The sequence below is a fragment of the Equus caballus genome, chromosome 5 (genome assembly GCF_041296265.1).
Source record: "Equus caballus isolate H_3958 breed thoroughbred chromosome 5, TB-T2T, whole genome shotgun sequence".
In the NCBI taxonomy this organism is placed as follows: Eukaryota; Metazoa; Chordata; class Mammalia; order Perissodactyla; family Equidae; genus Equus; species Equus caballus.
Window position 1 is genome coordinate 59,416,600 of NC_091688.1, and position 25,201 is coordinate 59,441,800.

Below are 25,201 nucleotides of genomic sequence, written 5' to 3' on the forward strand. Positions count from 1 at the left end.
CATATGGATAGAGTCCTTGATGATCCGGTAGAAATTTGCATAAGGTATCTAAAAATCTATGCTACTAGTCTAAACAGTTCTGAGAAGAGGTCTATTCCTGCCCTCGGTTATAGAATGGGCTGAGAATCATCTCTCCTCATTAGAAATCCCCTTGTTTTGTTTTCTTCATAACACCTATTTCTCCCTGAAATTATCTTACTGTGTGTATTGCCCATTAGAATATAAGCAGAGGCCTTGTCTTTCTTGCTCATTATATGCCACTGCTCAGGACAGTGCTTGGTTAGGTTTTCAAAGTTGAGGCCACACAGCTTGTAGTAGGAGGAGATAGAATTAGAACGGAGATCTAACTGACCTTAACCAGTTCAGCTTGGTCTCCTTACGTGCCCAAGAAGTGTTTGTTGAAACAATGAATGAGGAGTCAGTGAATATTTTTGAAATGAGAATATAATGATCAAAGTTGTATTTCAAGAGGATTTGATCTGGCCGTATTTTGCAATATGGATTGGAGGCAGAGAAAAATAATTAGAAATCTATTGCAATCATCTGAATTTGAGGTAACTAATGACCTAGTTAGAATTACATTGGCTGCTGGTAACAAAACACCTGACTAATCAGTGGCTGAAACAAATTTATTTTTCTTATATATTAGGGTGTCTGGAGATGGGCAGTCCAGGGCTAATATGGCTTCAGGATGCCGTCAGAGACCCTGGCTTTTTCTTTCTACTCCGTCATTCCTCACATGTGGCTTTTGTCCTGCTTGCCACTTCTCTTACAACACTGGTTAGTTTGCACCCACCCTACTCAGATATTTCCTTATTCCAGGCAGGAAGAAGGGCAAAGGGCAAAACATATGCCAGCTGAGTTGGTCTCTCCTAAAAGAGATTTTCCAAGGGGAGGAGGAAGACGAGAACTAGTGTTACCACATGGAACACAGATAGTAAAAGTGTATGTGGACATTCCCCGCCAAAATTAAAAAATAAATAAAATTTAAAAAATAATAGAAGAGCTTTTCCAGACATCCCATCCAGCAATTCTGCTTATTTCCCTTTGGCCAGATTGTGTCATGCGGCCACTTCTAGCTGCCAGGAAGTCTAGCAAATATAGTTTTTTGGCTGAACACCTTAGTACGCAAACCAAAAAGGTTTTGTTAATACAAAAGAAAGGAAAAATGACTTTTGAGTAGACAACTAGGGTATCTGCCACAAATGAGATGGCAAAATTGGAGGGAAACATCTAAAGATAAGAATCATTGTAGGAGAAGCAGGTTTTGGGAGGAAAATGTTTGGTTTGGACATATCAATTTATAGGTATTATTGGGAAATCCAAGCGGAAATGTCACAAAAAGGAGCTGGAAAAGAATAAACAAACATTTTGGTTCAGTAACTCCTTTGTAATGTATCCCAATATTGTTGATTGAAAGGAAATGATGGCCATTAAGCTAAGCAGTAAAACATTCAGTTTTTGCCAACAAAGAGACTTATCCTAATTTTCAACAGGAAATAGCTAATAGTAAAAAGATCATTCGGTCTACGCCCATAATTCTGTTCCAGATCTGAAGCTTCAACCTAGTGCCACTGTCTTTAGTATAAACTGTTACAACTTATAAATTCTGCTGAGCCTAGCAGAGTACTTTCTTTACCTAACAGTAATTATCACGTACCTAGCCATGACTAAGACTCTACGTTATTGCAGAAAGAGTATGAAATTTTGTTCCAGAGAGTCTTGGCTTTGTCATTTTCGAGCAGACTGACTTCGGGCAAGATACTTCACTTCTCAGAGCCCCAGTTTTCTCACTTGGGAAGCAGGGAGAAGGTGCTACCTGACTTACAGCATTGCGATTAGGATCAAATAGATAATGTTTGGAACGTGCTTTGTATACTATAAAATGTTATACAAAAGAAAGACATTATTCTTTTTATAACAATACGTAGAGTAAGGTCTCTGAGCACTCTGGATGGCAGTTGCATATCTGTAAGATTTGGAGTAAATTTACTACTTAATTCATTAAATAAATCCTGTCACGTGAATTTCTGCTAAGTCAGGGCTATTTCTAATGAAAACTTCCGTGTGTGTATGTGTGTGTGTGTGTTGAGAGCTTGATGAATAAACCAGCATATTCAGCAACCACAGAAAACTGTTCTCATGACTGAGATCCTGAGGACTGCGACTGTCCAGCCCCTGGAAGACTTCCTTCTATTTCTCGAGCGTGGAAAATAATCGTCAGTGGTCAAGTCATGCAAGAAAACTGCACTTGAAGATAATCCAATCCGTAGGAAGATTTAGAGAGTACTGAAATGCAATTCCTAGCCTACCACAGATATCTTTTCTAAAATCCTGGGGTAAAGACTGAAGTCTTCACCTGCTTTTCACTGTCAATTGCCTAAAGCTATAAATAGGTCTAAAGCTCATCTCTCTCCTTTTAGCAGAGAAGGGTCAGATTACAGGGGCAAGCAAAATAATAAAATGAATGTCAGGATATTTCATAGTGTCTGTCAGTCATCTCTGCGGTCTCCTCTCTCCCTTTCTACTGTGCTATCCTAGAATCAAGGATCCCAGCAACAATGCCTCTCTTGAAACTTGCAGGTAGGTGTGTAAAACTGTTCGGAGAGCTCGATTTGTTTAATATGCAACCATTCCTTTAACTATCCTGTCAGCTCTGGTAATCCCTTATTTAGGATTCATGGTAGCTTTAATAATACATTTCAGGAAGAGGCAAGACAAGGTTTTCAAGGTTTTTATGTTTTCAGTTTGGGGAGGGAGATAATTTTCTAAAACTGAATCATGTGGTAGCACGATCCCAGCAGAGAACTGGGTCAGACATTTAATGATTACTCTGCTAGTCCAGAGGAAACCTGTGCTGCCACACTTCTGAGAAGGGTCCTCTACAACGTCTCTGGCTATAGTATTGGCTGAAAATCGTGAGCGTAATGGAAGTATTAACCCAATCTGTGTATTCTGATGGTTCACAATCCAGCTTTGTACACAGAGTAATTTTTTAAATAATAAGTTGTGTCTTTTTCACTATAAAAGTAATACGTTTCACATGAAATAAAGATAAATTGAACCAAAAAATAAAAGTAATAAACACTCATTTAGAGAAACTGGATAATTCAGGAAAATAGTAATAAATAATAACCACAGTCCATCATCCAAAGATATCCATTTTTAATATTTTAGTGTTTTTCTTTTCAATCTATTTTCCATGCAAAATTAAAGAATTTTTTTAAAAACACAGTTGTGATTATATTATGTTATTTTATATCCTGTGCTTTTTTTTGTTTAACATTATAATAATCATTTTACCATGGTATTCCAAAGTCTTCTTAAACATCATTGTAGGGGCCAGCCCCTGGCTGAGTGGTTAAGTTCATGGGCTCCACGCCAGCAGCCAGCGGGTTCAGATCCTGGGTGCCAACATGGCACCACTCATCGGGCCAGGCTGAGACAGTGTCCCACATAGCAGAACCAGAAGGACCTGCAACTAGAGTATGCAACTATGTACTGGAGGGCTTTGGGGAGAAGAAGAGGGGGAAAAAAAGAAGATTGGCAGCAGATGTTAGCTCAGGTGCCAGTCTTTAAAAAGAAAAATAATTTAAAATGGCTGTATAATAATCTAATTTTCTTAACTAACCCCTTAGGTTCTTTACAGTTTTTTATAAGTATAAATATGCTCCAACGATAATATTTGCACCTCAAGATTTTCTGTGTTTAAGGATTATTTCTGCAGAATAGATTGTCAGAAATGGCTGTCGGGTAGGTGTTACTAAATTGTTTACCAAATGAGCTGTTTACCTGCTACCAACATTGTGTGAGAATTTACAGGTCTCTTGATCAGGTTTTTTAAAAATCACATTTACAGAGTACCTCTTTAAGATTATAAACATAAATTTAAACAGACATATTAGAGAGGAAAAGAAAGGGGCTGGCCCCTGGCTAGGTGGTTAAGTTCGCGTAGCTCTGCTTTGGCGGCCCAGGGTTTCACTGATTGGAATCCTGTGCACGGACCTAGCACCACTCATCAAGCCATGCTGAGGCAGCATCCCACATGCCACAATGAGAAGGATCCACAACTAAAAATGCACAACTATGTACGGGGGTGCTTTGGAGAGAAGAAGGGGAAAAAAAAGAAAAGAAAATGAAGAGAAGTATAATGAAGATATTCCCAGGGTTTTTTGACAGCAGCAAATTGCAGATAAATGTAAGAATGAGTTGTAATAACACATTCCACCACACTCCTTTCTTGTACCAATCTACATATTTCTATCCCAAAGCCCTGATTCATAGCCACTATCATTTCTGAAAGTTGTTCATATATTTTATCTTGTTTTATTTTACTTCATACAGGTGAAGAAAAACGTGAGTATTTTGGACTATTTTTCCTGCCATTTGCTAAAGTATCAATTAAGAAAATGATACTATTCTTTAACTCAGAAACGTGGGTATTTTTCAGCAGTGTTTATTAAATGATACCATTGAAAGCCAACAAAGATTAATAATGACCATGGATATCTGATAGCATAGCAAATGAAGTCATGGATTTTCTGGACTCCAAAAAAAATCCATTTTTTAAAGAGAACCTCACAGGGCATTCATTTGATATTTTGAAATAAAACAATCTTCTCCTTTAGACAGATTAGCCAAAGGGATCTGTTTAGTCTTGCCCTCAACTCCAATGCAAAAAATTTCATGGTGAACTTTTATGATCAGATATTTTAAAAACCCATTTTAGATAAAATTGTAACTTTAAATGTATTCTCAGTCTCAAATTAGACTTGTCCTTTAGCTGACTGATAGTAAGTCTGCCTCTGAGCTCCTCTATGAGATACGATGTGGCAGATGGAAAGCCTACAACCTGTCTTTTCTACATATTAATAAAGCACTGCTGAGAAATAAGCATGCTTTTCTGGATCTGTTGGGTGAAGAAGCAAGCATGATATTCCTTTTCTCAAGAGTCTTGCATTTCCTATGTTAATAATGATAACCCCCAACTTCTGGATAGTGCTGTGGAGTTTTTACGGTATTTCTTGTTTAATCTTTATAACAACTCTCTGAAGTTGATATTATTATTATTAACATTCCCCTTTTATGATGATGAATACCGAGGCTCCCAGTGATTGTGTGGTTTGCCCAGGGCCACCCAGCTGTCACAGACAATTTTACTCACTTCTAATCCAGTGTTCTTTCTTCTTCACCACTCTACTTCTTGTTTCTATTCTCTATCTAAGTGCAGATGTCCTATCCTCAAGACATTTCCACTCAGATGCTCCATTATCTCAAACATCATATGTTCAAAAAAGAACTCAGCAATTAGCTATACAAACCCAAGGGAGTCATCTTTCCTTGAATTCAACCACGAATACAGGTTGTCACCAAATCTTATCTACTCATCTTTTGAAATACCAGTCTCACTCTTTCCTTTCCATAATCATTACCACTCTCTGAAGTATTTTTAAAAGGCAAAGCTCTTGAATTCGGAGTCAAATTTCAGCTGTGATTGCATGAAGTCAAAACAACTGGTTGGTTCAATGGAAGGAAATATCAAGCATATAATTTTGGGTCATCATGTAAACTACTTCTTGGGAGTAGCTTTTCTACTTTTCAACTGTCTATAGTGGCCAATGGAGATACAACCTTAGTAAAAACAATAATGTTTAAAAATAGGAAACAAATAGAAATGTGCAGTCCTAGATAAGGCATGCTTGTTCTGGAAGCTAGGTTTCAAGCAAGCAGGATTTGGTTCCTGGGCATCCGTTTCCATACTGTCCTTCCTGAGGCCTCCAACAGCATTGCTGCAGATCTAGAGTGACAACCAGTTGCATCCTCATCTTCATCCTCATCCTCTTCCTCCTCCTCATCATCAACACCAACTGGCCTATTTCCATTTGCCCTTTGTGGTGCATGAAGTCTCTTCTAGCTTCTGCTTGCCATTTATCCTCAAGTGCATGTGCTTGCTTGTGATGCTCGGGGAGGAATGATACTATTTCTGGGGATCAATTGGCTGTGGTGTGGAAAGGCATTCTCAGGCCGTCAAATGTACCTACTTAGTGTCCCATTTGTTCCTTCATAGATCATGGTGCTTGCCAAAGAACTACTCATAGCATCCAAAGGTGCTTTTCAGTTTCAGGAAGTGCTTGAGTTTAATGAGACAAATGAATGTGTGAAGTTCAGCCAGCATAGTGGGCTGGGCTTCTCAGTTAGCTGTGCTGTGACAAGCCAGGTTTTGAAAACTGGCTGACCTGACTGTTAGTGTTGGTGAAGTTATGAATCAATTACTATCATTTCCAATGTATGCTTCAGCCTTTACTAAGTCATATCACTTATCATTTCCTTAATAGCCCAAAGCTAACCCCAAATACCAAATATCCGTCTGACCGATGCTACCAAATTATATGATTCAATTTAATCTGATGGTTTATTTTCTTTAAAGCATTTCCATGTACGTTATCTCACTTAATGTCACAACAGCCTTGTGAGTGAGGTTTGGTAGGTATTTGTATTCCCACTTTATAGATAAAGAAACTGAAACAGAGGAAGATGAAGGAGTTGGTAAGTGCAGAACAGGTACTTGAACACATTATGCTTACTTAAGTTAGAATTGAAAATCTGGCATTTTGGAGACCTGTATAAACGTTGATGGGGTGGGAGTGAGGAGGACTTTCTCTCTGCTTGCAGTTTGTTCTGTCATTATGTGAAGAATATTTCTATCTTTTTCTGTTGCTCCAAATAGCTAGCTGTTTGCCATTCTCATTATTTGCTATCTTCTCTTCTGGAAATACTAAGAAATTAGAAGTACTAGAGGTAATGACTATTCAGGTGGAAACAATTGGGTATCTGGAAAATACAGTGCAACTTAACAGAAAAGCAGATACTTGATGGCCATCACCACCCTATATGATGAAACTGGTTCTCTTATATCCCGAGGATCTTGGGGATGTTCATTGCCAAGCTAAAAGTCACCCCTCCCTTCATTTTAAGAATGGAAAATTGAGGCATGTGAAAATAAAATTGGCTTTCCAGGGGTCATTCATTATGAAAGGCTACATGTCCACAAGAAACACTCCAAACACTGGGTAGTAAATTTTAGTGGTTCTCTTCCTCCACACATCAAGTTGTCAAGATTTGAAGAAAACGAGATTGTGATGTGTGAGAGAAATACAGTATCTGTCCTGTGAGGAAGAAAGGCCCTAAAGTACACATTTATTTCTCAGAAATACTTAGATCACTGGTTCTCTTTAGGAAGAAAAATTCCAAGGACCAACAACTCTATCCAAATCTCCAAAACCATCAGGAAAATTCCACCAACCTAATGGGAAGGACTATGTTGAACGGTTACTATGAAATCAAACTTAGCCCTGCCACAAACAGGTGATCTTACATTAAGTGCTAGCCCTGCAAGAGCCCAATCCCATCTTTCGACCCGCCTGAAATGTGCTGTAGGAATCTGACCTGTATTTCAGAGAATGGATTTCCAAACGCCCTACTCAGAAACCCACTAAAAAGAGAGCAGGCATTGAGCTCCATCAAGTTTCTGGGACGCTGGTTGGAGGGCAGGGGAGCCGTGTACTCAGGGCAATCCTTAGCACTGTGCCTTACACACAGCCGAAACTCTTGGATGACTTCTGAGAAAGTACTTGAATACTAACACATGAACGCCTCTTTCAGAAATTGATGATGAAATTCGTAGCTTTGCTGAAAAAGTGTTTGCCTCTGAAGTCAAAGATGAGGGCGGACGTCATGAGATTTCCCCCTTTGATGTGGATGAAATCTGTCCAATTTCTCATTATGAGATGCAAGCCCATGCATTCCACCAGGAGATTCTGTCCGCCTCTTCAGAAGGCAAGAGGTAAGTTGTTTAAGGGGAGTGCTTAGTACATTGGGACACAAGGGGAAATTCAGAGCAGATGGTTCAGTCTGAGTGAATGATGGTTCAACTTGGAGGAAAAATTGCCAGAGTTGAAAATTCTTCCCTCCTCCACACTGTATATGCCAGGGCAGGGTAACAATGACTAAAAAAGAAGAAAGCTGTGGACCTCCTATCCTCATCCACATCTCCCTTTAGTCAAAGCCTCCCTATCCACCCAAGCAAGAGGACATGAGCTACTATGCAATTGTCCCAAAGAAAGTGGGCTGCTGGGTGCTGGGCACATACTCAACTTACACATGATGAGTATAGAAACTGGAACTCAAGAGCCTCATCTTCAGACTCCATCCTTGGCCAAACTTAGCATTGTGCTCCTTGACATGAATCCTGTCCCCCAGCCAGCCTGATCTCCTCCAGGCCTCAGGGATAGAGCCTTCTATTTCTGCCCTCATGCCTGGCCATCCTACATCTATGATGTATAATTACTGCCTCCCCTGAGCAGCCTTCATAGAGCTCTCTCCACAAAGTCTATTTTCCCTTATTTGAACTACTATAGTACGCACTATCTGTCACTATCTGCCACGATTACTCCTCAAACTTATACTGACCACTTACCTGGACTCCCCTCCTCACAGCACTCCCCCCTCCCCACCAGCTTCACGGGAAAATGATCATTCTGCTGTCTTTTTCTTGGTTTTATGTCTTTAAGGAAAGAACAACAATCCATCTTCTTTGGCATTCCCCATAGACTTAACATAGGGCTTGGATCACAGTAGAAACTCAATAAATACTTGTTTATTCGAGGCAGTAGTATTGATTAAGCAACTTGTAAGTTCCAGATACTGTGCTAGGCATTTTATATACATGAAGTTTCACAGAAATCCTAAAAGGTAGACATTATTACACCATTTTTTCAGATGGGGAGACAGAATCTCACAGAGTTTAGGGAACATGCACAAAATGACATAGGTAGTAACTGACATTTATGATTCTAGGAGTGGATGGTCTGTGAAGAACAATGTCATGCCAAAAGCCTTCTAGTATGTTCCCTAAGGCAACTGTTCCAAAGTAAACCAGGAAGAAGGAAACATTGTCATGTGATATCTCCTCCCACATGGTTGGATCCTGTTTCTGACACCCAGCCCACATTTAATTTTCACTTTTTGTCCTCAAAATGAAATTGTATAGTGAAACATCAGTTTATCACAATGAAACTCCCAATGATGATAAAGTTAACTCCTTTTATTTTGTAATTTCAAACCCAGAAAAAAGCGTTTCCGCGGACGGAAGACCGTTAATTTGTCTGTTCCACACACTGAAACATCTTCTGCCAAACTGTCCCACATTGATGAATACATTTCTTCGTCTCCAACCTACCAGACCGTGCCTGATTTTCAGAGAGTGCAGATCACTGGCGATTATGCCTCTGGGGTGAGTTGCTCCTTGCCCCTCAGATATAGCTGCTTGGTTGTTTCAGCTTCTTACCTTCCTCCCCTTCCTTTTGAGGAAGGTGTTAGCTCACCTGTGCTTTGTTATACTTCATTATTGCATTTCAATACCCATATACTATGACTTATATTTCTGTTTTGCTTTTATCTTCCCACATAATTTCTCCTCCTTTATCTCATTTGCTTGCACATAGAGAATATGCAGCACAATGAGATGTATGTGTTACAGAATACAGAGAACAGATTTTGACAAAAAAAACAAAGAGATCAGCAGGTGGACTAGTCTCGCTGAGGGCATCATAAAGCAGGAAAGGGAACCTCAGGGAGGCACACGGGGCTTTTGGGAAAAAAAAGATCCAGGGCAGACCTAGAAGAGAGAGAAGGGCTGCAGGTTCATAAAGTAATCACAGAAAACAAATCTGGAGAAAGAGTTTGAGAAGAGAAAAGAAGAATGGAGAGACCAGAGAAAAGAAGGAAAATGAGAGAGGAGTTAGAAAATTCGAATGGGGCTATTGTTTTTTGACTGACTGTCCTCTCCAATTTCATTGCAGATGCTTACACAGTAGATTAATGCTTGGAACAGACTCTAGTATGCCACGGAGATAGAAAACTCATGTCACAAACAACTTGACCTGCTTGTCCTATCCAGAACAGTTGGTCAAGGAATAAATCTCTGCCATATGGACTTGCAGAATCAGCATGATTTTAAAACTGCTGTTAGCCATCAGCCTATGATCCAAATGTAGGGGTTTTTTCCCAATTTTGTTGAGAAATAATTGACACATGTCACTGTGTATGTTTAAGGTGAACGGTATGATGGTTTGATTTACATATGTTATTACCACAGTAGGTTCAGCTAACATTCATCTTCTCATATAGACACAATAAAAATAAAAGAAAGAAGAAAAGAAGAAAGAAAAATTTTTTTTCTCCTTATGATAAGAATTCTTAGGATTTACTCTCTTAAGAACTTTCCTGTATACCATACAGCGGTTGTTAGCTATTGTCATCACGTTGTACATTACATCCTAGTACTTATTTATCTTATAACTGGAAGTTTGTACCTTTTGATAACCTTCCTCCAATTCCCCCTTCCCCTACCTCCCACCTCTGGTAACCACAAATCTGATTTCTTTTTCTATGAGCTTGGTTTTTGGGTTTTTTTAGATTCCACATATAAGTTAGGTCATACAGTATTTGTCTTTCTCTGTCTGACTTATTTCTCTTAGCATAATGCCTTCAAAGTGTTGTTGGAAATGGTAGGATCTCCTCTTTTTTATGCTGAATAATATTCCATTGTGTGCATATATGTGTGTGTGTGTGTGTATACACACACACCCACACACACATATGTATCTACTGTAACTTCTTTATCCATTCATCCATCGATGGACATTTAGGTTGTTTCCATGTCTTGGCTATTGTAAATAATACTGCTGTGAACATCGGGGTGCAGATATCTTTTTGAGTTAATGTTTTTATTACCTTTGGATATATTCCCAGAAGTGGAATTGCTGGGTCATATGGTAGTTCAATTTCCAAATATAGATTTAATGACTAGTCCTAAGCCCCCTTCTCATGTAACTGACCCACTTAGAGTCAGTCTTAAGGTATTTAGAAGTGACAGAGCAATGAAATGAACACTATTCTTGTTTATTTATTTTCTGTATGATAATATGGGTGCTCTGCAAATGGCAGGAGTTTTAGATGCTAAATAACTGAAATTAGATGTTTAACAGTAACATGGAAAACAAAGTTTGGAGAACTCCAGAGTTCAAAACAACATAAAAATTAGGAGACAAAGTTGATACGTATGTGCTTGGTAGAAGTGAAAACAAGAATAAAAAGAAAGAAGATGGGAGGAAAAACAAGGTGCACAGAAGTCAGGGAGTAGCACCTCCTCCTATGAAAGCTGGAGGGCACCTGAAACTTGACCTGGAGTCTTTGAAGAACCAAGTATGTTGCTATACCTGCTGACTGAATGTGGCTGAGCTGCTAAGCAATACCCGACCTGGTTGTAGTCTGTACCCGAATCAGTCTTTACCCTTGTAGTTGAACAGAGAGGTAAAGGGGGAATTAGGGATAAATTTCCAAGGCTGTTAATTCCTGATAGGCAATTGATTCAAGTTAATCAGTCCTTGTTGAACACCTACTCTGTGCTAGGCATTGTCTGCTAAGTGATGAGGACAAGAAGGTAAATAAGATCCAGCTCTTGTCCTTAAGGAGCTGACAGACTGGTGGCCCGTTAGGTGGCAAAGGAACAAGCATACCATTGGAAGCAGACCCCCAGACCTAGCTCCTGTGCCTGACTCTCTTGGCTAAGGTCATCAGGTCTTTAAAAAGAGTTCAACTGATTAGGATCAATATCTGGGCCTCAAATTGTTGGGAACAGGTTTACATTGGTCCCAGAAAGTCTTAGGGCTCTGATGATGGACATTAAATGATTTCAACTTATAATTGCTTGGGCATGCCAGTCCTAGCCAGGAGTCAGAAATGGGGCAGAGGAAATGGACCAGTTTAGGAAATTTCCAGCAGATCCAAGAAAAGTTTACTCTAGAATCTCTCTATTTTTAGGCACAAATTTCTCCTTAACGCCATCCAAAGAATGACTTCTCACATGATGACATTCTGATCCATCTATAGCTACAGAAGGCAATGCATGCATGACAGAGTTTGAGGGATGTGTGATACCTTATTCATCCCAAAATATTTCCCTCACTGACCAGCAAGTGATTTTAATTCTCAAATTAGAGTCCCATTGTCTTTCAGTTGAGATGTTGTCTTCAGAAGCCCATATTTAAAATGTCTATATCTTACCTGGAAGGAAGGAAGGATTTTCAATGTTAGAATGGGTTCTTTTAATCATATTTGCTAGATAATCACTACTATCTAGCAAAAATCAAAACCAAAAACAGGACTGTAAGGAAATACTTGTAGAACAGGTACATTTTGGTAGAAATGGAAGAGTGAGAAAAACTTCAGGACCAGCTCCTGGAGGGAGACCCAGGGCCCAGTAAAGGATGAAGCAGGTGAGGCTCAGCATGGGCTGCGACACCCAGGAGAGCTGGGAGGTGCCAAAGACAAGCTTTACCCAGTTCTTGGATTTTCACAGGAGCGACTGATACTCTGAAATTTTCTTGCCAGGTTACAGTTGAAGATTTTGAAATAGTTTGCAAAGGTCTGTATAGGGCATTGTGTATACGGGAGAAATACATGCAGAAGTCGTTCCAGAGGTTCCCTAAAACTCCTTCCAAGTACTTGCGGAACATCGAGGGTGAGGCTTGGGTGGCAAATGAGCAATTCTATCCAGGTAAGCGATGTTCTGATATAATGTATGGACTATATCTTTAGGTTTAACTACTAAATATTCAATATTCCCCTAGATTATAAGTACTCCAGTCTAAAAATATCATACTCATCTTTGGCTCCATTCTGTCTCCTGCCCACATGTCCAATCACTTGATTCAGTCCATGCAATCTCTCCCAAAACCTCCTCCTCTCTTCGCCCTTCCCCAAACCCTAATTTAGGCTTATATTTCTCCTTGTCCAAATTATCGTAATCGCTTTCTAACTACTCTGCTAAATTCTAATCTCACTCCTTTTCAGTTCATCCTCACTTTGGTGCCAGTTATTAAAACACAGATCTGAGCACATCCTTCTCCTGACAAAACCTTTGACTGCTCCCCCTTACCTACAAAGTTAAGTCCAGTTTTTAGCCCGGCATTCAAGGCCTGCCACCATCTGGCCTCCTACCCACGTTTTATTTATCTATTTACTTTTGGACTTGCACAGTCAACCTATTTATAAACTTACCTCCTCTACTCCAAACTCTTTGTTCTGGTTGAAAGCATTTCCTTTCTCCCTTTAGTTCAGCATTTTCCTGCCCCTGTACTGCTGCCATGCTGTTCTCTGGGCCTGCACTGTCCTTCCCTTCACTTTTTCACCGTATGTCCAAATGTCCAGATCCAACCTCATCTTTCAAAGTATAACACAACTACTATCATTTTCCACCTTCCTCTGACATCTGGATAAAAGCAAACTTCATGTTTGACTTTCCATAGCACTCTCTTTACATATCTCACTTTTTCCTTTCTGCCTTATATAAAGTCAAGTACTTTAATAAAATAATCAGATTTTAATAATTTCACAGATTTCTATTGTATAACTGTATCGTAATTTATTTAACAAATTCCTATTTTTATGCACTTAGATTTCTGACTTTTTAAAGTTTATTTCCAGCAAGGCTACATAAACATCTTTGTGCAGGTGCTTTATACCTTTAGGACAACACTTCACAATTGAAATTTCAGACAAGGCAAATATCAAAGATTTTTGAACTTTCAAATTGTCATATTATTAACTTCCTCTCTGTAATTTCTTTTAATATTAAAATCATATTAAACTTGTGTCCAGTTTGGTAACTCATAACATTGGCTTAGCTATTCTGTGTAAGACAGCTATAAGAGATTCTATAATATTGACATTTAGGATGTTTGTCTTATCTTGGTTTCTCCTAAGCCATACTTTATCTCTCAAAAATTTGAGATTCAAAAATTGATATTTGAGGTAGCAACATACTGTTTCACTTCTTTCGTGTTCCTTATCTCCCAATTTTGAAAAGAAAATGTGCAAACTTTTTCTTTCTATATTATTTTTCTCACTCTGGCTGTCTTAGTCGTCACTTGCAAATGGGAGACTTTCTGATGCCTTGAGCACATACTTGTTGAAAGTAAAAGGACAAGTGCTTTAAAGGCTGTGATAGTGTGGAATTTGTTCTTGGCTTTCTTAGGTTGAAATTGTCAGCAGTGGAAAGAGGGGGACATTTATCCATATGACCCCTTCTCAATTCCTTTAGCAGAAATTGTATGTACTTTAAAAAATGGGAAATATAATTACAATAAGAATTATACTTCTTATAAGAATTTATTTTATATTCCAATTTATATTAAAACTATTTTAAATGAAGCACAAAGTATTTTTAGGGCAGTGACACTATTCTGTATGATACTATAAGGGTAGATACATGTCATTATACAGTTGTTGAAACCCACAGAATGTACACCACCAAGAGTTTACCTACGGTAAACTATGGACTTTGGTGATGATGTGTCAATATAGGTTCATCAATTGTAACAAATATACCACTCTGGTTTGGGACATTGATAGCAGGGAAGGCCGTGCATGTGTCGGGGTAAGGGTATACAGGAACTCTGTACTTGGTGCTCAATCTTGCTGTGAACCTAAAAAGCAAAATTTATTTAAAAAAACAACCACTCAATTAACATTAATAGAGAAGGTTGGTTTAAACAAGGAAAAGATCCAAACTCTACTTTTTAACTGTAGTCTTACTTTTATTTCTATGCAATTACCCTGTAAGCTAATAAGATGCTCTAGACAGGAAGACTTTTATAACCAACTTCAGTAAATAAATAAAATAATTTGTAAGTAACATATCAATTACGTAGACAGTACTTCTAAAGAACTTGAAAATCATTCTTACACTAGATAAAATATTATAGTTATTTTATGCTACTAATTTAGTCGCCATTGAAAAGTAATGTAAAAATAAACTTTAGCTTAGCTCTAGATAATTACAACTATGATGTACAGGATTCCAAATGAATGAGATCTTACAGTATTTTATATCTTAGTTATTTTTATGTGCTGATATATTACTCTGTGTTTTATTGAAAAAGTCTTTACCCCTCCTGTGAAGAAGGGAGAAGACCCCTTCCGAACAGATAACCTCCCCGAAAACCTGGATTATTACCTCAAAATGAAGGACGGTGTAGTTTACATCTATCCTAATGCAGCAGCAGCCAGCAAAGATGAGCCTAAGCCACTTCCTTACCCAAATCTGGATGACTTCCTAGATGATATGAATTTTTTACTTGCGTTAATTGCCCAAGGACCTGTGTAAGTGTTTAGTGAGACTTAAACTACTATTATTACTATTACTACTACTACTGATAGTAAGAATATGTATTTATTTAGTGCTTGCTATGTTCAAACTCTATGTAAAACCCTTCAAGTACCTTATTTTTTTTACTCCTCACAATCATTCTATGAGGTGAGTATTTTTACAATTCCAGTTTTATAAGCTGAGATTTTATTTTATTTATTTTTTAAGGAAGATTAGCCCTGAGCTAACATCTGCCACCAATCCTCCTCTTTTTGCTGAGGAAGACTGGCCCTGAGCCAACATCCGAGCCCATCTTCCTCTGCTTTATATGTAAGACACATGCTGCAGCATGGCTTGATAAGTGGTGCGTAGGTCAATGCCCAGGATCCAAACCGGTGAACCCCCGGCCGCCAACGCAGAGTGCAAGAACTTAACCGCTATGCCACTGGCTGGCGCCTATAAGCTGAGATTTTGATGAGTTAAGTAATTTACCCAAAGTCACACACCTGGCTGAGACTAACTGCAAGTCAGACTAACTGCAGAGTAAACTGAAATGTTCGTTCCGATAATTGTTTCCTATAAGTGATATGGGTCCGGATAGTTTTGAAATTGTGACTGTTTTCCTTAAATGTCTGAAATTTTTCAGAATTATGTGATTTAATTTTTCACAGTAAGACCTATACCCACCGGCGTCTGAAGTTCCTCTCCTCAAAGTTCCAGGTCCATCAGATGCTTAATGAGATGGATGAGTTAAAGGAACTGAAGAACAACCCTCACCGGGATTTTTATAACTGCAGGAAGGTAAACATTTTCGCTGCTCAGAGGTAATTCCTGGGCAAAAACATGAACCCAATTATTTCACAAGCAGGACAATAAAGATACTGTTTTTCTGATTAATGTAAGATTTCTGCAGGTTCAGTAGAATTTAGTGAAAGCAGATAGATTACGTCTAAAAGATTAAAATGCCATTTCTATTGTTTTCCATATTGGAAAGGTTTACCACATTCTTGCCATAAAAAAATTATAAAGATCATCAACAACAAAATTAACAAGAACAAAATCTCAAAAACCACTCTTCTAGGATCTGGAAGATCTTCTTTCTAGTCCTTTTCTTCTATTTTCTGACTGTAAGACATTGAGGGAAGTGATTAAATATTTCTGAGTTCCAATTGCCTCATTTGTAAAATTGGGAAATATGTCTGATCAATCTAGCTCACAAGAGGATTGTGAATATCCATTGAGCTAATGATTGTGGAAAACTAATCAACTAGAAACATTTTCAAGGTGTGTTCTGACCATTTAAGTGATTGTAAGGAAGGGGGAATAGGAAACATATGAGCAGAGGTTCGGGACCAAATCCTGGCTCAGCTGCCTGTATAAACTTTCACAAATTACTTAATCTATCAAAACTTCAGCTTATAAAATTGTACTTATAAAAATATCTAACTCCTAAATGCCATCACTGTGCCATGGCTTCATAATTTCTATCCTTTCTCCCTTTGGAGCTGAAAGCCGTGGTAGCTACTTCACTTCCAGTTGTGCCTCAGGGGTGGATAAAAGTCCCCAAGAATTTTGTGTGGATCAAATGTAGGAAGTAAATTGGATGTACAGATATCCAAGAGAAGCAGGCACTATTATTGCATCTAGCCCAACCTTTCCCAAAGGACACCAAAATGTGCTGTGGGTTCTTTTCTGCTGGACTACCTCCACCAGCCGTCAGGTCAGACCCCTGATATTTACTTCTTTCTTCCACCACAATGGGATTTGCAGACACCATAGTCTCTAACAGGACATCATAACTAAGGCTGATTGTTGGTTTTTCTTTCTCTGAATGTACACACAGGTGGACACCCATATCCATGCAGCTGCTTGCATGAACCAGAAACATCTCCTGCGCTTTATTAAGAAATCTTACCAAATTGATGCTGACAGAGTGGTCTATAGCACCAAGGAGAAAAATCTGACGCTAAAGGAACTTTTTGCTAAAATAAAAATGCATCCCTATGACCTGACTGTTGATTCTCTGGATGTTCATGCTGTAGGTTGAAAAGATAATGTCACTTTCACTCTGATACTCAGAACCCCGGATGCCTTTCTCCTACAGACTCTCCCTTCTCAGAGCCCTCCTAACCGTGTTGGCTTGCCATGCTGACTGAAAGCACCCACAAATAATTTTGAAGTTCACTCATTGTCAACTGTCCCAGATCCATTCTTGGGGCCCAAGCCCTTCCCCTAGGCCCCTGTTCCTCATGGCATTCCCTAGCTCTCTAGGTCTGGGCAACTCTGGTAATGATACACTTGTGCTCCTGCTTCCTGATTCAGGGACGCCAAACCTTCCAGCGTTTTGACAAGTTCAATGACAAATACAATCCCGTAGGAGCAAGTGAACTACGAGACCTCTACCTGAAGACAGACAATTACATTAATGGAGAATATTTTGCTACTATCATCAAGGTGAGGAGGAACCAGCCAGATGGACAGTACTGGCCTGGCTCTTGAGGAGGGGCAGGAAAGGAAGGAAGGATGGAGGAAGGAAGGAAGGAAGGCGGGAAGGAAGGAAAGAGGAAGGGTGCCGTCCCTGGGGCCAAGCACTACAATGAATGAAAGAATTTCTTCTGAAACGTCCACTGTAACGATTTTAAAAGACCTCTGTTTCTAGGATTGAGAAGCTAAGGGTGTGGACTTGGGGTGGATTAGGACCTGGCTCGTTCAGGCTTTGGGAGTTCAGGAAGAGCTGGGTTCAGAAACTGCCCTCATCGTCATGACGCCTGAGCATTAGGAAGTAGGAATGACATGTAGGATTGGGAGATGTGTGTTTTGGGAGGTAGGAGGCATATGAGAAGCTGAATTTCTTTTGCAGGTTCCTTGGATATTTCATCATCCTTAGTATGACTTTTTCACTCTCCAGACTCCATCATGTCCTATCATTTTTTTTACCCCCACTAGATTCCCTTTAACTCTCAGTCCCCTTAGATCTTAACCTTCATAGTTTTCCTCCGACTTCCTTTCACATTTCCTCTATTCTTCTTAGTATCCATCTCCTCTCTCTAGACACCACAGGTTTAGATCCCTGAGGGACTTGTGGGAATTCCTTGCTTTGGACTCCTCTCTTGGCTTTGCAGGAGGTCGGTGCAGACCTGGTGGATGCCAAGTACCAGCACGCTGAGCCCCGCCTGTCAATCTATGGCCGCAGTCCTGATGAGTGGAGCAAACTCTCCACGTGGTTCGTTCACAACCGCATCCACTGCCCCAACATGACATGGATGATCCAGGTCCCCAGGATCTAGTATGTACCCACCCATCAGAAACCCTAAAGCCTGCACTCATGCCACCTGCCTCACCGCCTCCACACAAACAAGGAATATGCAGCACATCTTGACAGAAATAAGCTTTGTTAAAGCAGCGCTCAGCACTGGCTCCTGGGTGCCTGGTTTTGTCCACTCTGGGTTCAGCACTCTTGAACCTACACAGGAGTTAGGAAGATCATTTCAGTTCAGTTTTCTAACCAGAAGTTTTTTCTGTTTTGTTTTTGAAAACACAGGACTTGAGGCAGATCACAAAATAGTTTATTGAAAAAGATTAAAATTTAGCTATAATAAGAACTATGTACATTTTACTACACATTTTCTTTCTCTTGGTCTTCCTCTCTGTGTTCAGTTCGTTCTTTCCCATGCTCGTTTGTCCTGGGATGTAGCTTTTGTGTATCAAAACCTCTACCACTGTCTGCCAATTGTCTCATCTACAAGTGCTCAAGTTCTCCATAATCAAGGAATATTTATCAAGGGTATTACCACCTGCTAATTATTCTTTGCCCTCAGGGATTTTCAGTACCATTGATCTTTTATCTAACTTAAATGTTTATATATTTTCTGGTCATCTGCCTCCACATTCTGTGTGCCCTGTGACAATGCAATAGTTTTATGCTGTCTCTTTAGCCAAAAAGTAACTTTTTGACTGGAGTAGGACTTCCTGTCTAATCACATTAAGGCAGAGAGGCAGTAGAGTGTGGTGGTTATGAACATGAACTCTGGACCTAGACTGGCTGTGCCCGAGTCCCGGCTCTGCCACTTACTGGCTGTGACCTTTGGCAAGTTACATGATCTCTCTGTGCCTTAGTTTTGTCACCTTTAAAACAGAGTCATAATGATACCTAATTTATTGTTGTTATGAGGATTAAATTAGCTAAATATTTCTGGCGACTTACAAGAGTGAGCGGCATATATTGAGTGCTGTATGAGTTTGTTAGACTGTCCCTGGCTACAGCATATCAGAGGTGTTTTGTTTTGTTTTGTTTTGTTTTGCTGAGGAAGATCCACCCTGAGCTAACATCTGTTGCCAATCTTCCTCTTTTTTTTTCTGCTGAGGAAGATTCACCCTAAGCTAACAACTGCATCAATCTTCCTCTATTTTGTATGTGGGCTGCCACCACAGCATGACCGCCAATGAGAGGTGAAGGTCTGAGTCCAGGAACCAAACCCGGGCTGCCTAAGTGGCGTGCGCTAAACTTAACCACTAGGCCATGGAGCCAATCCCAGTCAGAGGTGTTCTTGATAACAATTTCATGCTCGCCATCTTGTATACCACACACATATAAATCATGGAAGCTTTTATGACATAGTTCCTATACTCATTCTCTATCTGGCCTTAGGTTTAGTTTTCTTACCACAGAGAGTCTGTAGAAGAGATGGAGGCATGTGGTCCTGCAAGAAATTTCTCTCTCCTATGCCCAACCCAAACTGAATCCTTCTTTATGAGTAACCAAGAAGAATGTACCAGAGTGCACCTGGGATGGATACACTAGGTCTTTTCCTGAACGTGGTATTTGGTCCTCTGGTTTCCTCATACTGGGGTTATCAGTCCTAAAAATCTTTTTCTTCCTAAATTCTCTTCATTCTTGCTTCTAGTGATGTGTTCCGATCCAAGAATTTCCTTCCACACTTCGGAAAGATGATGGAGAATGTTTTCATGCCAGTGTTTGAGGCCACCATCAATCCCCAGGCTCACCCAGACCTCAGCGTCTTCCTCAAGCATGTAAGCATGACCCTCTAGACCTTCCTATTGCTGCACATGCACCAGCCCTCCTACCTAGCTGTGATTAATTCTTGGTGCTTATCTCTGACTTTGGTCCTTGCCTTTGGGAAATGAAAGTTTGTCTGAGGGCTGGGACCCCAAAGCCAGACTGAACCCTTTGCATGGCTCACTTTGCTTGACAGATTACTGGCTTTGACAGTGTTGATGATGAGTCCAAACACAGTGGCCACATGTTCTCCTCCAAGAGCCCCAAGCCGCAGGAGTGGACAATGGAAAAGAATCCATCTTACACTTACTATACCTACTACATGTATGCAAACATCATGGTGCTCAACAACCTGAGAAAGTAAGTAGATGAGAACCGGAGCTGGAGGGAGAATCTATCTGACACACCTCTTTGCTCACACACTGGTACCCTAGGTGTTCAAGGGCCTGTACAGCGTTGCTGGGATGCTTCCAATTGGTCTAAATCAGAAATTTTTTTCCTTTGACTTTTTCTTCAGTTTCTGTATTTATTGAGGGTCAGGAAGAGACATTTTGGAGTCTTCAATAACTTTCACAGTTCCTTTTCTTTGGAAGTTTAGGAATTTACAGTAATCATTGTGCAATTTATTATAAAACTACATCAATTTTATCCTTTTTGAAATATCTGGGTAAGGAATAAATAGATGAATATTATAATGGGGTTTTCTGGAAACATTTCCCCCATAATGTGTGATTAAAAGAAATGATGACACGATGATATTAGTAAATTTCCTATTGAGAGAGAAGATATTTCTGTTCAGTTAATCAGATCTTGACTTTCCTCAATACCCTCATACCCTCTTCTGCCTCTTTTTTAAAGTCTGTGTTTAGGAAGAATTAAGATTACAATTTAGAATTGCCAGTTTTGCTGAATCCTTTGGATGCCCCACTCCCCTTCCGAGTGCTAATGTTTTCCTACCAGATTTTCTTGTAAGTCACGCTGTGCCCAGAATTGTTGCCAGGTCCTAGTCAGTCACCTGTGGTTCCTATAGCAGTTCCATTTCCCTAGGGAACGAGGCATGAATACGTTTCTGTTCCGACCTCACTGTGGGGAAGCTGGAGCTCTCACCCATCTCATGACAGCATTCATGACAGCAGATAATATCTCGCATGGCCTGAATTTAAAAAAGGTGAGTTGGAGGCTCTCGTCTTAATATTAACTTTTATATTGGAGCTAGAAGAATAATTTTTTTCCTTATCATTCTGTCACAAGTCATTAACACTGGAATCAAATTAAAGTAGAGCAAAAAAGACTTTTGAGATTATTTAGTGTGGCTTGTTTTATAAAGGCCCAGAGAAGTAAAGGGACTTACTCAAGATTACCTAGCTAGTTGGTGGCAGAGATGAATTAATGCCGATGGCCTGACTTCCGTTTTAGAACTCTGACCAGGGCTAATTCAGAGGCAGTTTGGCTTACCTTAAACTAGTTTTTGCCAGATTTCTTGTTATAGCATGTTTTAAAATGCCTCTTGCGAGAATCAGAACTTTCTTTCTTTTTTTTTTTTTTAAAGATTTTATTTTTTCCTTTTTCTCCCCAAAGCCCCCCGGTACATAGTTGTGTATTCTTCGTTGTGGGTTCCTCTAGTTGTGGCATGTGGGACGCTGCCTCAGCGTGGTCTGACGAGCAGTGCCATGTCCGCGCCCAGGATTCGAACCGACGAAACACTGGGCCGCCTGCAGTGGAGCGCGCGAACGTAACCACTCGGCCACGGGGCCAGCCCCCAGAACTTTCTTGTAGAGAAAAAAAACTGCTTCAAGGTGAAGTCTTTGGCCTGAGACAGACTATCTAACTTAGGCAATTGAAACTCAAACCATTTGGTTTGATGCAAAGCTTCTGAAAATTGATGATCCCAATTAAATTTATTCTAAATAGTATTTCCTTTTAAAAATTGTTATTCTTCTTTACTAGGGAATTTAAAGAACAGGTGATCATTTTGTTGAAAGCTAAAAATTGAGGTTTTAACATTTCCAGTTTGTATCCCTTTTTTAACATCCTTAAATATTTTTTTCACTTTTCCTTTTCAGAGTCCTGTGTTACAGTACTTGTTTTTCTTAGCCCAGATTCCCATCGCTATGTCGCCATTAAGTAACAACAGCTTATTTCTAGAATATGCCAAAAATCCCTTTTTAGATTTCCTCCAGAAAGGGCTAATGATCTCACTGTCTACGGACGACCCGATGCAATTCCACTTCACCAAGGTACACATCTAGAATCTTAAGCATTACAAGTATACTTTGCTGGACTGTTGTTTCCCACGCAGAATTTTACTATTCTTTTTGTGCAGGATGGATCTTATTTCTTTTAATGCATTCCTTTTCCTTTTCTTTTTGGCCTCATGTGGATAAATAACCCAAGGAGCCCCTAATGGAAGAATATGCCATTGCTGCACAAGTCTTCAAGCTGAGTACCTGCGATATGTGTGAAGTGGCAAGAAACAGTGTTCTGCAATGTGGCATTTCTCATGAGGTAGACCTGTCCTTGACTGGTTGCCCTTCTGAGTATAGGATCTGGTAACTTGAATACTGAAAAATTAGTTGGAAAACACACGGAAAAAAATTATCCCACAAATCATATGCGGTTACTACGGACGGGAACTAGAAAGAATTATTCTATCTCTCTGGCCATCCTTTTGGGCAAGGGAAATAAACTATACTTGATTTTTCAGCAGACCATGCATATTGGGGCACCAGAGGAGTGCTTTTAATGGTTTATTTTTTCCTTTTGCCCATGGCTAACATAAGAAAGGAATCTTTGTGGAGGATGTAGGTATTGTCTATGTCAGGGTAAAAAAAGACAACAATCATTCTGCTTTCTTTTCTATTATAGGAGAAAGCAATGTTTCTGGGCGACAATTACCGTGAGGACGGCCCTACTGGAAATGATATCCGGAGAACAAATGTAGCCCAAATTCGCATGGCCTATCGCTATGAAACCTGGTGTTATGAACTTAATTTAATTGCTGAAGGCCTTAAATCAGGAGAATAAAATAAATAAGCCAAATAATAATATGGGTGAGATTTTCATTGTAGAGTGTGAATAATAATAGTTACCAGTTATTGAATCCCTGGTATAAGCCAAGGATTGTATTAGATATTGTTCCACTGACATTATTTTATTTAATTCTTTTCACAACTTTATGAAGTAGATATTATTACCTCCATTTGGGGGAATATGAATAAACTGAGGTTAGTGAAGTTAATAACCTGCACAAGGATACAGCTAGTGAGGGGTAGAAATGGGGACCTAGGTTTGTCTGACTCCAGAGTCTCCATGACTTTGAGACAAAACAGTTATTAAAGTGGGGTGAAAATACAAATGACTTGTTATTGGGAGAATGTAGGCTTTAGGTTTATGGAACAAAACTTGCTTAAGGCACATAGACATTGAAAAGTCCTTTTGATAGGATACAAGTGAAGAGTGGTTTTTAGGCAAAAACAGAACAGGGGTACCCCAATACAGAAAATCTGTACTTGAGTTATTATACTTAATGGAGACTTTATCTTACAAAAGGATTCCTAGCTTTAAGGACATAATTAACAAAGTTATAGTCAGCTGTAGTGGTACATGTTAATTGATTTCACTTACCAAAATAGTATACACATGTAACTTTTTAGAAACGTATTACTATACTATACTACACTATATGATAAAACTACACTATACTAAGTCTGCTACTCAGGGTCAGGTAGAATTCCAGTGACCCAGACTACACTTCTACACATACATCTGTGTTGCCATCTAGTGTTTGGGCTCTTACTTCATTCAACTTATTCAATAAACAATTACTGATCAAACATCTGAGTATCAGGTACTAGACAGCAAAGGTATAAAGAATAAGATCTCATTCCTACTCTCAAGTTCACAGTGCGAAGTTACAGGATAAGTGGATACAAATGTGAAAAAGAGCATTTTGTGAAACATCTCAGAAACTGATGACATTTCAAATGAAAAAAGAGTTAAAAGCAAATTCCTGCATGTTTCCACATTCTGTGCAGGTAGCTGTAAACATAGGTGTGCCCCCGAGAGCATGTTTGTACTAGCCTAGTGCAAATCCTCTCCTGGTTTCTTAAGTTGAACTTCTGTTTGCTGAGTATCAGAGCACCTGGTTTTATTTTACCTTGGCCTCCTTGTCATCAAAATAATACAAATTGCTAAATTAAACATTCTATTCTCAGACTTAAAAAGGCACTAACCACCGTTATGTGTATCTCCGTCCTCCCCATGAGAGGGCAGTAGAATACATACAAGTTAATTCATTTACTACATCCACAGAACCCATGCCAGATTTGGTTTCATATTTGGTACTTGGAATTCAGCCTGGTTCATTTTGCCAAATAATCTGCCTGAATGCAGAGTTTGAACTTTGCAGTAAATTTGAATTTTGAAATAAATTTCAAAACCACCCTATTCTAGCCCAAAATTTCATCTTAGACAACTGTTTGGAATTTTGGGGGGCAAAGGGGGTAGTCCGTAAAGATCACTGTTCAAAATTTACTCCAGACAATATTCACATTTATATCCTCATTGAGACTTGATTTTAAAAATGTCGTATTACCTTTTTTTTTTCCCCTCCCATCATGGAAGGTAATTCCTGTTTCATTGTCCACAGCTCATGGTTTCACAACAGTTTGGGATATGCAACTTTTATTGCTTTGACTAAGTTGACTTGTGACAGTCATCTGTGATGTGTAACCAAACACCTCTCTTTCTGGCAGTCTTCTATTTTGGTACCTCTATGTGAACAGATGTGGGAAGAGTTTGGTCCTGAGCCAACAGACCTTGGTGGGGTAGGGAGGAATGGGACGGGGCGAGGTGGGGTGGGGCGCTTAGCGAGTGCCTGGGAAACAGGCTCAACTCATCCTCGCCTCGTTGCCTTAGTGAAACTGGGCTGCTGCTCGCAGTAGGCACAGCGCCATGCACATACCCGAGTACGA

General features: G+C 39.6%; 1 protein-coding gene across 2 annotated transcripts; it reads left to right on the plus strand.

The window, feature by feature from the left end:
• The first annotated feature begins 2,460 nt into the window (after positions 1 to 2,460).
• AMPD1 (adenosine monophosphate deaminase 1) lies at positions 2,461 to 23,273 on the plus strand. 2 transcript variants are annotated; one of them, XM_001917779.5, is made up of 16 exons: positions 2,461 to 2,583; positions 4,345 to 4,356; positions 7,663 to 7,843; positions 9,127 to 9,292; positions 12,454 to 12,619; positions 15,006 to 15,225; positions 15,883 to 16,012; positions 17,055 to 17,249; positions 17,534 to 17,665; positions 18,334 to 18,497; positions 20,116 to 20,242; positions 20,425 to 20,588; positions 21,276 to 21,396; positions 22,292 to 22,465; positions 22,623 to 22,733; positions 23,094 to 23,273. In XM_001917779.5, the coding sequence occupies exons 1-16, from the start codon at positions 2,562 to 2,564 to the stop codon at positions 23,250 to 23,252; spliced, it is 2,244 nt and encodes a 747-aa protein (XP_001917814.3). In that variant the 5' UTR covers positions 2,461 to 2,561; the 3' UTR covers positions 23,253 to 23,273. The 2 variants fall into 2 exon arrangements, with proteins under 2 accessions (XP_001917814.3, XP_070123311.1); XM_070267210.1 differs by lacking the exon at positions 4,345 to 4,356 and having other exon boundaries at positions 2,483 to 2,587.
• The last annotated feature ends 1,928 nt before the right edge of the window (positions 23,274 to 25,201 follow it).